At 57.0% G+C, this 13,026-nt stretch overlaps 1 protein-coding gene across 5 annotated transcripts in view; it reads right to left on the bottom strand.

The window, feature by feature from the left end:
• Window positions 1–4,634: 4,634 nt before the first annotated feature.
• Window positions 4,635–13,026, bottom strand: part of MOB2 (MOB kinase activator 2) — a 50,231-nt gene continuing 41,839 nt past the window's right edge. For all 5 annotated transcript variants that reach the window (XM_027090422.1, XM_027090426.1, XM_027090425.1 and 2 more), the window contains exons 4-5: window positions 5,960–6,084; window positions 4,635–5,486 (exon numbers count right to left, since the gene is read on the bottom strand). In XM_027090422.1, coding sequence (XP_026946223.1) covers window positions 5,176–5,486; window positions 5,960–6,084 — 436 coding nt within the window. In that variant the 3' untranslated portion in view covers window positions 4,635–5,175. The remainder of the gene's footprint in view (window positions 5,487–5,959; window positions 6,085–13,026) is intronic.

Raw genomic sequence — 13,026 nt, 5'->3', positions numbered from 1 at the left:
TTTGGAGAAGGGTGTTGGCGGGGGGGACCACGGGGCAGGGCTAGGCTTTGAGTCCGGTTCTGACTATACACATGCATATAAATGCATTTAGAGAACGGCACGGTTCGCTCCGTCCCCGGTTCTGTGCCGTTATCGTGGAGAAGCGACTCCAGTCCTATGGGGGCCGGGCACGGCCAGGGCCCCTCTGCCAGGCCCGGGCTGGGGGCCATCTTGGTTTTGTGTCCGAGTGCGGGGCGGGAGGAAGGCCCGAGCCGGCCGCCTATACACCACATGCGAGATGGCAGGGCCACTGCAGGGTTTTTTTTTTTTTTACTAAAATGACAAAAAAAGTTAAAAACAAAACAAAACAAAAAGCAACAAAGGACAGAGAGAACGGTAGCGGCGTCCTCGGCTGCGTGCTCTCTGTTCCCGGAGGGGCCGTGAGGCACGTGTGGCTGCGCCCTCGCTGGGGCAAGTCCACTTCGCATCTGGCGTCTCTCCTGCCCGCCCTGCTGCCTCTCCCGTCGTGCATAGATTTTAATGCTTCTGTTCCATTGACCCCCTACCACAGGCTGGGATTTCAATACATAACAAAAAATGAAACACCTCTAACAGCAAAAGCCGCGGCACAAGCGGAGGTCCAGAAAGCAATACCTCTCGTTAGCCTTCCTCTTTTGTACTCGGGACACACACAGACGTCACGGAAACGGACAAGCCCCACCCCGTGTATCCCCTGTCAAGTAACTGTGAGCAACGTTAGTTCCGAACAATAAATTCCTTCAGCAAAGACACCCACGCCGGTCTCCATGCGGGCGGGCGGGCGGGCAGGCGGGCGGGCAGGGATGTGGGACCACCTGGGACCGCCCCTGCCAGGTGTGCGTGTGCTACTTCCGCCCCAGCCAGAGGACGGGCCCTGTGCCGCGGGTCTGCGCGGGCATCACACGGGCTGGGCCAGGTGGGAAGCAGCACAGGGAAGCACCACCAGAGGCTGACACGGAGCTCTGCTGGGGATGGGGTGCCTGGCGAGTACGGCCCCCTGCCCGGCCACTGCAGCTCTGCTGCCACCCCGAGACCTCAGCCCGAGACCAGCACCTGGGCTTCTTCCTGGAGGATGAACCTTCTTTCCACTCCTTCCATGGGAAGAGGCAGATGGGGAGCGTGGCCCAGCCCTGCAAGTGATGAGCCAAGGCTGGCGGGCAGGCCCTGGAGACGACGGCTGGCAGGGCAGTGTGGTCCCAGCCGTGCCCACCATGCCCGCCAGCCAGGGACGGAGGCACCATGACCACGCACCAGGGAGCCACCCCCTCTGCCGCTGCGGCGTGAAGGACAGGTGCAGCCTCCCGAGTGCCACGGACCACCCAGCCGCACGTCTCGAGGGCAGCACCTGGCAGTCACCACGCAGCCCTGAGGAGGGACGAGCAGCAGCCCGACGGGGGGTCCCGGCAGAGACCACAACGCTCTCGGAAGCCTCCCCCAGCCTCTCACGTGTGGAGGGGGTCAGGTGTGGCCTGGCCACTCTGCACCCAGCCGTCTACACCACCGCAGCACTACCGACCTTGGGGCTGCGTGGTTCTCTGTGGTGGGGACCGTCCTGCCCGTGGCAGAATGTCAGCGTCATCCGTGGCCTCTACCTACTAGATGCCGGTAGCAGCCTCCCAGCCCCACGTGACAAACTGTTTCCAACCTTGCCATCCATCCCTGAGGGTGGACAGATCAGCCCTAAAGAGTTCGCGCTCTTGCCTCCTACACCCCCTCGCTGGAGAGCGCCAGGAGCGTGCCACGCTTCACTGGCTTAGTTGTGAGCTCGGGAGCTCTGCTGGAAGGACACGAAAGAGGGTCTGCTGACGTGGAGCTGCGGCCCTCTTTTGCCCAGCCCCTTTGAGGGAGGCCTCAGAAGGTACTCTGGGGCCAGGTCCTGTTGCTGTCTCTGGGCTGCATGGTGTCCCATTAACTTTAGCTTAAAAGCCAAGTTGGAGGAGGAGGTTTGGTTGCTACGTCTCGCCAGGGAACGTGGTTATGTGGCTCCTGGCCAAGCCACCAGGGTTCCCTGACCTGTGCTTCTGCAGGTGCTTTACTGAGAGAGCCGCTGACACACACAGGCCTCCTCTTCTCCCACTTGGCCCTCTCAACGTTTGCAGTCTGATGTGTCAGCCTTAGCGGGCACACGATGGAGTCCCCAGAAGGAAATACCACAGAACACCCAGCAGACGGCCAGCTTTCCGTATGCCCACCACCGCACTCCTTTAGCGGGAAGGGGCCGCTTCCCTGCGATCCCACTTCTGAACCAAAGCAGGCTCAAAAACTGTTAGTGTCACATATTTACTAAAATAGAAAATAAAACCCAACACACGAGGACTCACTACGTGCCAGATACCTCTGAGCACTTCACGCTGAGCATTAAGCCGAATGGTCCTCACGCCATTTTCTATGAAGTAGAAACGTAAATGGGTCCTTGTGAAAAACAAAAAGGGTATGTGGTGGGTCCAGCAGCTGGTGAGAGGATGACTTCTCAGGCCCCACTCTCAGGTAGCCAGCCCGACTGGCCTGGGAGCTGGGCTCCTGGTGAACAAACAACGTGGTGTGCTCGCCAAAGCAATCACGGATGGGGGTGGGGGAGACAGTCTGACCCGTGTCCCCACAGGGGCTCTGAGTGCTCCCGGGCAGCAGAGGCAGAGTGGGCGGGGGCACACACGAGGGAGGGGATGTGTGAGCAGCGGCCCAGCCTCATTCTGCTCTGCCAGGAGCCCGCCCTAGACTCTGTCCATGCTCTCAGTGGACAGGTGGGGCAGGGGCCCCAGGCTCCTCGGCCGTGAGATGGAGCGATTCCTGGCGTCACGAGGCTGCTCCAGGGAGCGCGCTGCTGGAGGTGGGCTGGCCTCATCCTGCCCTCCCCTCTCCCCGGGCTTCAGTGCCCACTCCTCCTGCCCTCACCCCCGGCCACCAAGTCCACTCCACTCCCCCGTCACACTTCGCCTTTCCTGGGCCCCCGCCGCTCCCCACCACCAGCCCAGGTCCTCGGTGTGACTCAGAGAGGGGTGGGGCTTCTGGCACGGAGCAGACAGTGGCTGCGACCAGGAGGAGAGAAAACCTGTGTGAGCTCCAGGCAGGGACGGACGTCTGCGGAGGAGGAGGGCAGCAGAGACGGACACACACGAGGGAGGGGAGCCAAGTGCCGGCCTCGGGGCCTCAGGTGGGATTGCGGGGTCTATGCTGTTAGTCACAAGCCCAAGCACTGCCGTCTGTCACACTCATCCTTGGAGTCAGGCCCTGGGTGAAGTGGATCATCTCTGTGGGCCCTCAGAATGACCCTGTGAGAGTTCCATGGCCCGGCTCACAGATGTATGAGTCTCCTACTGCTGCTGTAACAAGTTACCAAAAACCAAGTGGCTTAAAACCACACAAATGTGCCATCTTAAGATCTGGACGCCGAGAACTGGGTCTCACTGGCTACAATCAAGGTGCTGGCAGGGCTGCGTTCCTTCTGGAGGCCCTGGGGAAATCCATTTCCTTGTCTTTTCCAGCTTCTTGAGGCCGCCTGCACCCCTGGCTCGCAGCCCCTTCCTCGGTCTTCAAAGCCAGCAACATCAGATGAGCCCTTCTCACCCTGCCATCTCTCTGCTTCTCCCTCTTCTGCCCCCTCCCAGTTTTGAGGAATCTTGTGATTACACTGGGCCCAGATAATCTCTCCATCTCAAGTTCAGCTCATTAGCAACCTTACTTCCACCTGCAGCTTTACTCCCCCTTCGCTATGGAAGGTAACATGTTGAGTTTCCAGGCATTAGGCTGTGGACTCTCTTTCTTTTGGCGGGGGGAGGTGCGCATTATTCTGCTTACCGCAGACTGCCCTCTAGCAAGTCCCACATCTACCTCACGTGTAAAACACCCCCCGTTCCTGAGGTCTCCGGAAGTCTCAACCCATTATGGTTTCAAGTCAAACCCCAAATCTCATCTAAATCATCTGAATCAGGTAAAAGTGAAACTTCGAGTATGATCCACCCTAGCACAAAATTCCTTTCCATGTTGAGCCTGTGGACCTAGGAAAGTTATCTACTTCAAAACTACGATGGTAGAACAGGCAGAAGATGCCAGGTGCAGGGTCGGGGGACAGGGCCCCACAGAAGCCCCTCACCTCTGCCCACAGGGGGCTGGACAAGCTCCAGGGTTGTTCGTGCCACGGCCACCCTGCCCAGCCTGCGCTGCAGCACACACCCCTCTCTCGAGCTCTCCCTATGCCCACCCCTCAGGCAGTGCTGCCCTGTCCAGAGGTGGTCCCTGCAGCAGAGCCCCTGGGACGGGCGGGCTGCCTGGGAAGCACCCCCAGCCGACTCCAGCCCACCCTCTAAGGTCCCTGCCGCCTGCGTGGAGAGGGCACAGCACAGGGAGTGAGTGGTCAAGGGCCCCTGGAGACTCGAGACACAAAGCACAGCCCCCGTCCCCCGCAGACACGTTCAGCAGGGGGGCCTGTGGTCGGCCCCTGCAAGAAGGGTGGCACCTGCCCCTGGCCAGCACAGCCTTGGTCAGCGAGAGGGCTCCACCGCCCGGGCTGCAGGGGAGGGCGCTGCCCCAGGGGCGCAGAGGGGCGGGGGAGGGCAGAGGAGAGGGGTGTGTGGCCAGACCAGAGGGCACCGAGACGCTGAGGACACACGCAGGCGCTGACCTGAGAGAAGTCTTTTTATTACACCCGCACAGGGAAGCCAGGCTCTCCCCCTGCCCCCGACCGCGTCTCCGCACAAGCCGCCCGCCAGGGCACCGGGATCCGAGCTGGGCAGCCCAGGGGGCCCCTCCTGGGCAGCGGGGGCAGCGCAGGGAGACAGGGCCGCAGTTCGGTGCTCTGCGGCCTCCCCCTCCCCACCCGCCCTGAGCCACCAACAGCCGAGGTCCAGACCAAGCGGGAGAGAGGAGGAGAAGGCCACCCCCAGCCCTAACCAAGACGAAACACGGTGGAAGCGAAGTCTGCGGTCCCCACCTCGGGGGAAGGAGCCCCGCCTGTCGCGTGTCTCCCCGGAGGCCGAGCCAGGTGGCGGGGCAGGCGCAGAAGACCGGGAGAGACGGACCCACAGAAGGGGACTTGGACGGGGGCGGTCCCTAAGTGTCTGCTGAGCAGATGAGCGGAGTCCCAAAGTTCTCGGTGCCGGCGGCACAGAGCGCCCGCGCCCACACTCCGCGCGCCGCCTCTCCGCACTCGGGCGGCCGGGCTCACCTCTCCTTCACGTGGTTCTGTGCGCCCGCCGCCCCGCCCGCCCCGTCCCCGCCCCCGCGGCCCCCGCCGCCGCCGCCGCCGCACAGCACCTCCGTCAGGTCGTCCATGACCGCCGTCTCTTTGGGGTCGAGCAGGTTGAACTCGCGGGCAAAGAGGATGAAATGCACGTAGAGCGTGTTCAAGTGTCCGTGCAGCTCGAGCGCCAGGGTCTCCTTGAAGTGCGACGAGTAGATGTGCGCCAGCACGTGGAACAGGTACTTGCAGATCTTCTTCACCAGGGACTCGAAGGAGCTGGGGAACTCGCGGCCTGCGGGGAGGGGGCTGTCAGCCCGCCCTGGCCCCACGGCGCCGCCCCCCGACCCCGCAGCCCTCACGGAGCCGCCCACCGCAACACCTGAGTGACCCAGCACCCGGGGCGGGGCCGCGAGGGTGGCTGCTCGCCGAGCTGTACTGGGTGCCTCTGTGACGAGGGGCCCGCGACCCGGCCGCGCATGGCCTGAAGCCGGGACAGGCGCCCGGGGCGCTCTCTGTGGCCTGGGCCGCAGAGGAGGGGGGACCTGGGAGACGGGCACCTCCTGTCGGCCAGGTGCTGCCCTGGGCAGCTCAGGATGGGTCTGGGACCCCGCCGGGCCTGCTCAGGGCTGTACACAGCTGGGGGTGCTGCTCGACAGCCGCAAGCCCCCCCTCCCCGGCAAGGGGACCTCGAGGGCCTGGCCATGGGGGGAGGCGGGGTAGTGGAGGCCGCAGGTCCCAGAGCCTGGGGTGGGAGGGGCCACGCACCGTATTTTGTGGGGAACACGTCCTCGTCGGTCACCAGCTTCTGCACGGAGCTCATGACAAAGTCGACGTACTGGGGGGCCGTGCACTTCACCTTCTTGCCCCGCTCATCATACCAGTAGTACTGTCTGTGGGGACAGAGGGGGGCGGTGACGCCCGCGGCCAGGAGAGCTGGCTGTGCACAGCATCAGGAAACCAACGCGCACCTTCTGCTCTACACGTGGCCTCAGGCTTCGTTCTCTCAAAGGAACGCGTGTTGTTTTACGCATTATGTTAGATGTGTCCACGCTCTGTGCCTACCCCTTCCCGGAGGCCCTGCTGTGACTTGTCAGCTGGGCCTCGAGCCTCAGTAGCATCCCGGCTGCCACCAATAGAGGTCAAACCTTTGCCCTGGGCCGGGTGCTGAGGAGGCCTCTGTACATGGGAATCTGGCCCCTGGACGCCCCCCAAAGACCTCAGCCTGCCCCGTACACGGGGGTGGGTGTCGGGCAGACAGTCCTCAGGCTGCCCTGGGCCAGGGTGTTCGGGGTGTGGACACCTGGGTGTTCTTCTTACTGCGTAAGCCCAGCCGTGAAACCAAGCGCGTCTCCTAGCTCATGTAAACATGACCTATCCTCCAGCAGAACAAACACAAACCCCTGGTGGGCTCCCCCTGCAGCCACCAGCATCCCTCCCACCAAGGGCTCCAGTCTTCCCAACGGCAGGCCCTGTACCTTAAGGCTGGCTCGCCAAGAGCTGCACCAGAGCCCACAGCGGGGGCTGGGGGGACACAGGCTGCATCTGTCAGTGAGCGAGCGAGTGACCAGAGCACCCCCTTCCGTGGCCTAGCCGCCAACCCTGCCACAACCCTGCCCCAGCCAGCAGGTCTTCATGGAGACCTCCGCCCAGCATCCCCGCCCCCATTTAGATGACGTTACTTGGCTTCAGAACTGGCTTAGACCAGGTTCCCCCAACACCTCACCATCCCACCTTATCCCAGGCCAGCACCCCAGGCTGGCTCTGAGCACCCTGCCCTGATTTCCTGAGCTCACTAAGCACCCCTGGGTGACAGCCACGTGGGCTCACCCACCTCCACCACCTTGCCAGGCCTGTCGTCAGGACAGCAGGTCCCCATCTCTCGTGGCCAGCCTGACTCCAGCCAAAATAAAAAGGCACAGCCTGCCCACGTGACCTCAAGGCAGCCCTGCTGCCCGCCGCGCCCCTGCCCCCCACTGCCTCTAGCAGGAACCAAGGCTCTTCCCCGCCCCCAGGACCGGTTAGCTTATTTGTGCCCCTGGCAGGGCTGGGTGGGGGTCAGGCTGCAAGACAGGGAAAACAGCCCACACACAAATGGACAGGCCACCAGGAAAAAGGCCAACCTTCAGTGGACAAGGGGACACAGCCCTGACTGCCACTGGGTATCAGACCCCGCCCACTGCCACCCCTGCTCCTCCCACCCACTAGCAGGCAGACTACACTTCAGTGCCACCTCAGCAGAGCCCTCCCTGCCACGCCTGCTCCCAGGCTGCCCCTAGGCACTGCTGGCCCCGCAGGGAGACCAGGCTGCCCCACCAAGCCCCCGAGTTGGTCAGACAAAGCCCCAAGAAGCTTGCCAAGCTCCCTGCCGGTCCCCAGCAGGGATCCAGAGCCCTCCCCACCACAGGGTGGCCCTGCTGCCCGTCCTTCCCCGGCCCGGACATCGGCACCATCTGAGGACATGCTCAGTGAAAGGACAAATGAATCGTCCCTCTCCTCACAACAGCCCCTGGGGTCCCCGGACCAGCTCGGGAGGGGCCCCAGCCAGAGGTCAGACACCGGCCCCAGCGATTCCCCACCCTGCTTGGTGCTGGATGCGACTGGCCCCGGGTGCCACACTCAGAAAAAACCACCGGAGCTAGAAAATGGGAAACATTTTCATGATGTCAGGCCCAGAGAGACCAGCCCCTTCGGGGCACTGTGGTCGCCCCGCCTGCGTGACAGCTGGAACACTCTGCTTTCAACGTTCCTCTTCTTCGTTTTCATTTTATTTTTGAACTGTCACACAGTAAAGCTGACTGGTTTGGGCATGCAGTCTTATGCATTTTAACCCAAATAGAGGACCCACAACGGGGCACAGCTCCCACCCTGGCCCCCGGCCTGCTGGTCAGTCCCCAGCACACTAGTGACGTGTCCTCAGGAACGCCACGCGATGTCCTGGGCCGGGCTCTGCGATCCATGCCACTGAGATGGACACCTTGTGGACGCGCCAGTCTGTCCAGACATTCACCTGCCGAAGGACATGTGTGTGGCCTCCTGTTTGGGGCAATTACGGGTCAGGCTGTTAAAACCCTCCCGGGCAGGTGTTTGTATGAGCACTAGTTCTCGTTTCTCCAGGGTGGACGCCCAGGAGTGGGACAGCTGGGCCCACGGTAGGTGAACGCCTTGTTTCCTGAGAAACCATCAACACGTTCTCGGAGCGGCTATCCTGCCAGGACCCCCTCCATCCTCACCGGCACCCGGCGCGTTTTATCAGGCGCTCCTGCAGCGTGGTCTGAATTCATATTTCTCCACCTGCTCATGAGGCAGAGCCTCGCAGGTGCTCATCTGCCCTGCTTGGGTCCTCTTCCATGATCTGTCCAAGTCCTTTGTCCACTTGTGACCAGATTTTCTTACTGATGGGCTGTGAGGGCTCTTTATCCATTCCGTGCACTAGTCCTTTCTCGGATATGGGATTATTCTGCAGTCTGTCTTCCCTTTCTCCTAACAGTGTCTTTCTCAGAGCAAAAGTTCTAAATTTTGATGAAGCCCAGTTTACGGATTCTTTCTCGCCTATGGACTGCGGCTCGTGTCAACGACCCAGAACGCTTCGCCTAACGCTATCACGAAGGTTTCCTCCTGTGTTTTCTTCTAGAAGTTTCATGTTTTATGTCTAGAATTCACTTCAAGTTAATTCTGGCAGAAGAGGACATGCAGCTGACTGGGTTTTCCAACAGCTCTGGTTGAAAAGTCTGTCCTTTCTCCATTGAATTCCTTTTGTATCTGTCAAACATCAAAGGGGCCATGTTTGTGGGGGTCCATTTCTGGACTCTATTCTGTTGCACTGATCTCTGTGTCTCTTCCTTCACCACCACCATGCTGTCCTGATTACCACAGTTTTATAGTAAATCTTCAAAATAGGCTGTGGGACTCTTCCAACTTGACTGTTCTTTTTTCAAAATCACTGTAGCTATTCCAGTGACTTTGCTATTCCATATAAATTTTAGAATCAGCTTGTTTCTATCAATAAAAACTCTGCTAGGATCTTAACTGAGATTGCAATAAATGAATTTACACTTCTGGTGTGTTGAGTCTTCCCATCCATGAACACAGTGTGCCTCTCATTCACGCCAGTCTTTGATTCCACTCATCAGCATTTTGTAGTTTCCAGCATAAAGGTCCTGTGCATGTTTCCTTAAGTCTGTACCTAAGTATTTCATTGTGCTTGGAGCTACTGTAAATGATATAATCTTATCAATTTCGTGTTCCAATTGTACACTGCCAGTATACAAACGATGATTGATTTTTGTGTGCTGACCTTGCTAATGTATTCATTAGACTTTTTGCTAGAATCCTTGGGGGTTTTTTTTTTCCTACATAGACAATCATGTTGTATGCGAATACAGTTTTATTTTCTTCTTCTCCAATTTGAAGGACTGCTATTTCTTTTCTTGCCTCACTGCATGACCCATCTTGGGTAAATTGCGGTATTTTGTGCTTTCCAAGGAATTGGTCCATTTAGTCTAAACTGTCAAATTTAATGTACGCGGAGATTTTGGTGATGTTTCTCCATTATCTCCTGGGTTTATCATCATGTCCCCTTTCCATTCCTTATACGGATCATCTGAACCTTTTCTCTCTTTACCTTTGTTAGCTTTACTAAAGGTTCTCAACCTCACCAATCCTTTCAGGCGTCAGCTTACGGTCTCATGAACTTTTCCCACTGTTTGCAGAAATCAACGTCAGTGATTTCTGTTCTTATTTTACCATTTCTTTCCTTCTGCTCAATTTAGGGTTTTTGTTTTTTTTTTTTTTTTTGCTCTTCTTTTTTCTAGGTTCTTAATATGGAAGCTTAGATTGAATTGAGATCTTCTTCTAAAACAAGGGTTTAATCCTATAAACTTTCCTCTAACCCTTCCTTTAGCTGCGCCCCGCAAGTTCAGATGTGTTGCATTCTCATTTGCGGTCAGTTTAAAACATTTCCTAACTTCCCTTGAGACTCCCCTCTGGCCCATGGACTACTGAAAAGTATGTTTATTTCTAAACGTTTGGAGACTTGTCCTCTTATTGATTTCTCATGTAATTATGGTCAGAAAACGTGCTCTGTGTCACTCCGATCCTTTAAAGTTTGCTAAGGTCTGTTTTGTGAGCCAGGATATGATCTACACTATTTTGATGAATAATCCCAGTGCACTTGAAAGGGATGTGCATTTTACTGCCGAGGGGGGAGTGTTGTGTAAATGTCAATTCAGTCCAGTTGGCTGATGGTGTTATTTAGTTCCAGATTCTTGCTGACTTTCTGCCTACTAGTTCCGTCTACTACCAAGAGAGGAATGTTGAAATCTCCAACCATAATGTGATTTTGTGTGTTTCTCCCTTTGGTTCTGTCCATCTGCTTTGTGTAGAAGCCCTGTTGTTTGGTACATACACATTCAAGGGCAGTACTTCTTGATGAATTGACTCTTTTGTAAATAACGCAATCTTCTTCTTTATCCCTAGTTATTTTTTGCTCTGAAGTTTACTTTGGTATTAACATAGCCACTTTAGTTTTCTTCTGATTTGGTATATCTTTGTTGGTATATATTTTCGCATTCTTTCACTTTTAACCTACCAATGTAGGTTAGTGAATTTCTTGGGACTTCCCTGGCGGTCCAGTGGTTAAGACTCCACGCTTCCACTGTAGAGGGCGCAGGTTCGAACCCCTGGTCGGGGAACTAAGATCCCACATGCCACGTGGCACGGCAAAAAAAAAAAAAAAAAGTGAATTTCTTGTGTACACTGAAATCCATTCTTATGATCTGTCTTGTCACTGGCACGTTCACACCATTGACATTCACTGTAATTACTGAACTGTCTGAATTTAAGTTTACCATCATTTACTATTTGTTCCCTTTGTTTTCACTCCTTATATTTCCTGCTTTCTTTTGCGTTATTTTTAGTATTTCCTTTCAATTTATCTATTATGATTTTGACTATGTCACTTATGTAACTTTTTTAAGAGATTGCTCAAAGGATTATAAAATGCATATGACCTTTCCATGCTGTACCTGGAGCCAAGAATCACCTCCACAAGTGGAATCACAGAGCCGACCAGCACACAGGGCTCTCTGCTGCCCCAGGACACTACTACTGTCTCAGTGTTCGGTCCACACATGCTGAAGACCCATCAGACAGGGTGATGGGTTTTGCTCACCCACCAGACACGCTTTAAAGAGCTGAAGGAGAGTGGAGCGGCCCATCACATCTCCCGTCCCTTGCTCTCCCCGAAGCCTGCTGTCCCGCCTTCCCTTCTAGCGCCACTTCCTTGCTGTGTGAAGAGCTCCCTGCGCAGCTCTGCTGCTGCGAGTTAACCCTCTTGGTCCCCCTTCCTCTGAGAAGCGTCTCTATTTTACCTTCATTCTTGAGGAGCATTACGTGGACCCCCGGGGGGGCCGCTCTTTCCTTTCCGCACCTGAACGGTGTTCTGGAGCCTCCTCCTGGCCCCAGCGGGGGAAGGAGAGCCGCAGCCGCCGGCACCACATCCGCACAGGGGCAGCGCTGCTGGCTCTGATGCTCTGAAGGTGTAGAACCTCTTCAGCAGTCTGATTATGTGCTTGCGGTGGATTCACTGGGTTTATGCTGCTTGGAGTTCACTAAGCTTCCTTTGTGTCTTGACCAACCTTGGTAAGTTTTCAGCCATATTTCTTCAAATATGTTTTGGGCATGGCCCTTTCTCCTCTTCTTTTGGGACTCCAACATTAGCCTTTGGTTTCTGTCCTTCAGGCACCAGCAGGGTGGAGAAGGGCCTCTGGCCTGGGCTCAGCCCCACGCCAGGCGCCGGGTGGACCGGATGGTCCCGGGAGAGCAAGTGGCTCTGTGGACCCTGACGGGCCTCCCTTTTCCTATTAAACTAATTCATGTGTTTCCATTCCTTGATCTCAAATGATTCCTAGGAAAGCATTTATATGCATATCAATTCATATAAATCTACAAAAACCCTACAAAGTAGGTTACAGATGAGAAGAATGAACAGTAGAATTCTCCAAATCCCCAGGCTTCCAAGTTTTACACGGCAGAGCCAGCATCTAGACACACATCTGCCTGCCACCAAATCCTATGCTCTTTCAAGGAGCCTCTTCTCAAACACATCAATACTGGAAGGGCAGTGGTGCCACGGAGGGGCCCCGGCTTCCCCACTCGCCAGCCCACAGGCCAGCTGTGATGCCGCCTGGTCAGGCACACAGCTGGCAAACGTCCTCCCAGGACGCCACACACATGGCTCTGCAGCACTGCCCCTGCCCACTTCCAGCTGCTGTGGCCATGTCTGCTCTACAGAGTCCACTCTGTCCCATGCTCTTCTCCTGCCCAAGCTCACCTCAAGCCTGCTTCCAGCACTGCCCACCCAACACTGCCCCATCCTCCCTGGGCCATGCCTGGCTGTGGCTATCTGGGGACACACGTGACACGTGAGCATACCATCAATGGGTCTCGCTGGCTGAGTAAGGAGTGAAGAGCAGCTGTCTTCTGCACTTGTGCCCTCTGAAGGGCGGGGGAACTCTACCCTCTGCCTGTGCTGAGGCTTTGGGTGGGCTCTCAGCAAGAGGAGGGCCCACATGTCTGGGCCTGAGCTGGGTCTGCCCGCAGCCTACAGGCAGGGCGAACTCAGGACGGCAGCACTGACGTGTCCACTAGTGGAGGCCCGCTGCTCACATGTGCTCCTATCAGCCCCTGGCCTGCAGAGGAGATGTCAGAAAGGAGCTTCTGTGCCCCCGAGCCACACCCCGCCCGGGATGAGCCCCTGCAGACCTGGCCTCTTGCCTGTGGCCTCTTCTGTGGCTTCTGCTACTTGGGCCGGTGGCAAGCTCAGGGCCATGTGG

This window comes from Aethalodelphis obliquidens, unplaced genomic scaffold (assembly GCF_003676395.1).
Source record: "Aethalodelphis obliquidens isolate GAN/ISIS:26980383/991018 unplaced genomic scaffold, ASM367639v1 scaffold69, whole genome shotgun sequence".
Taxonomy (NCBI): Eukaryota; Metazoa; Chordata; class Mammalia; order Artiodactyla; family Delphinidae; genus Aethalodelphis; species Aethalodelphis obliquidens.
Note: the sequence above shows the minus strand (reverse complement) of the source record. Positions and strands in the feature narration are given on the sequence as shown.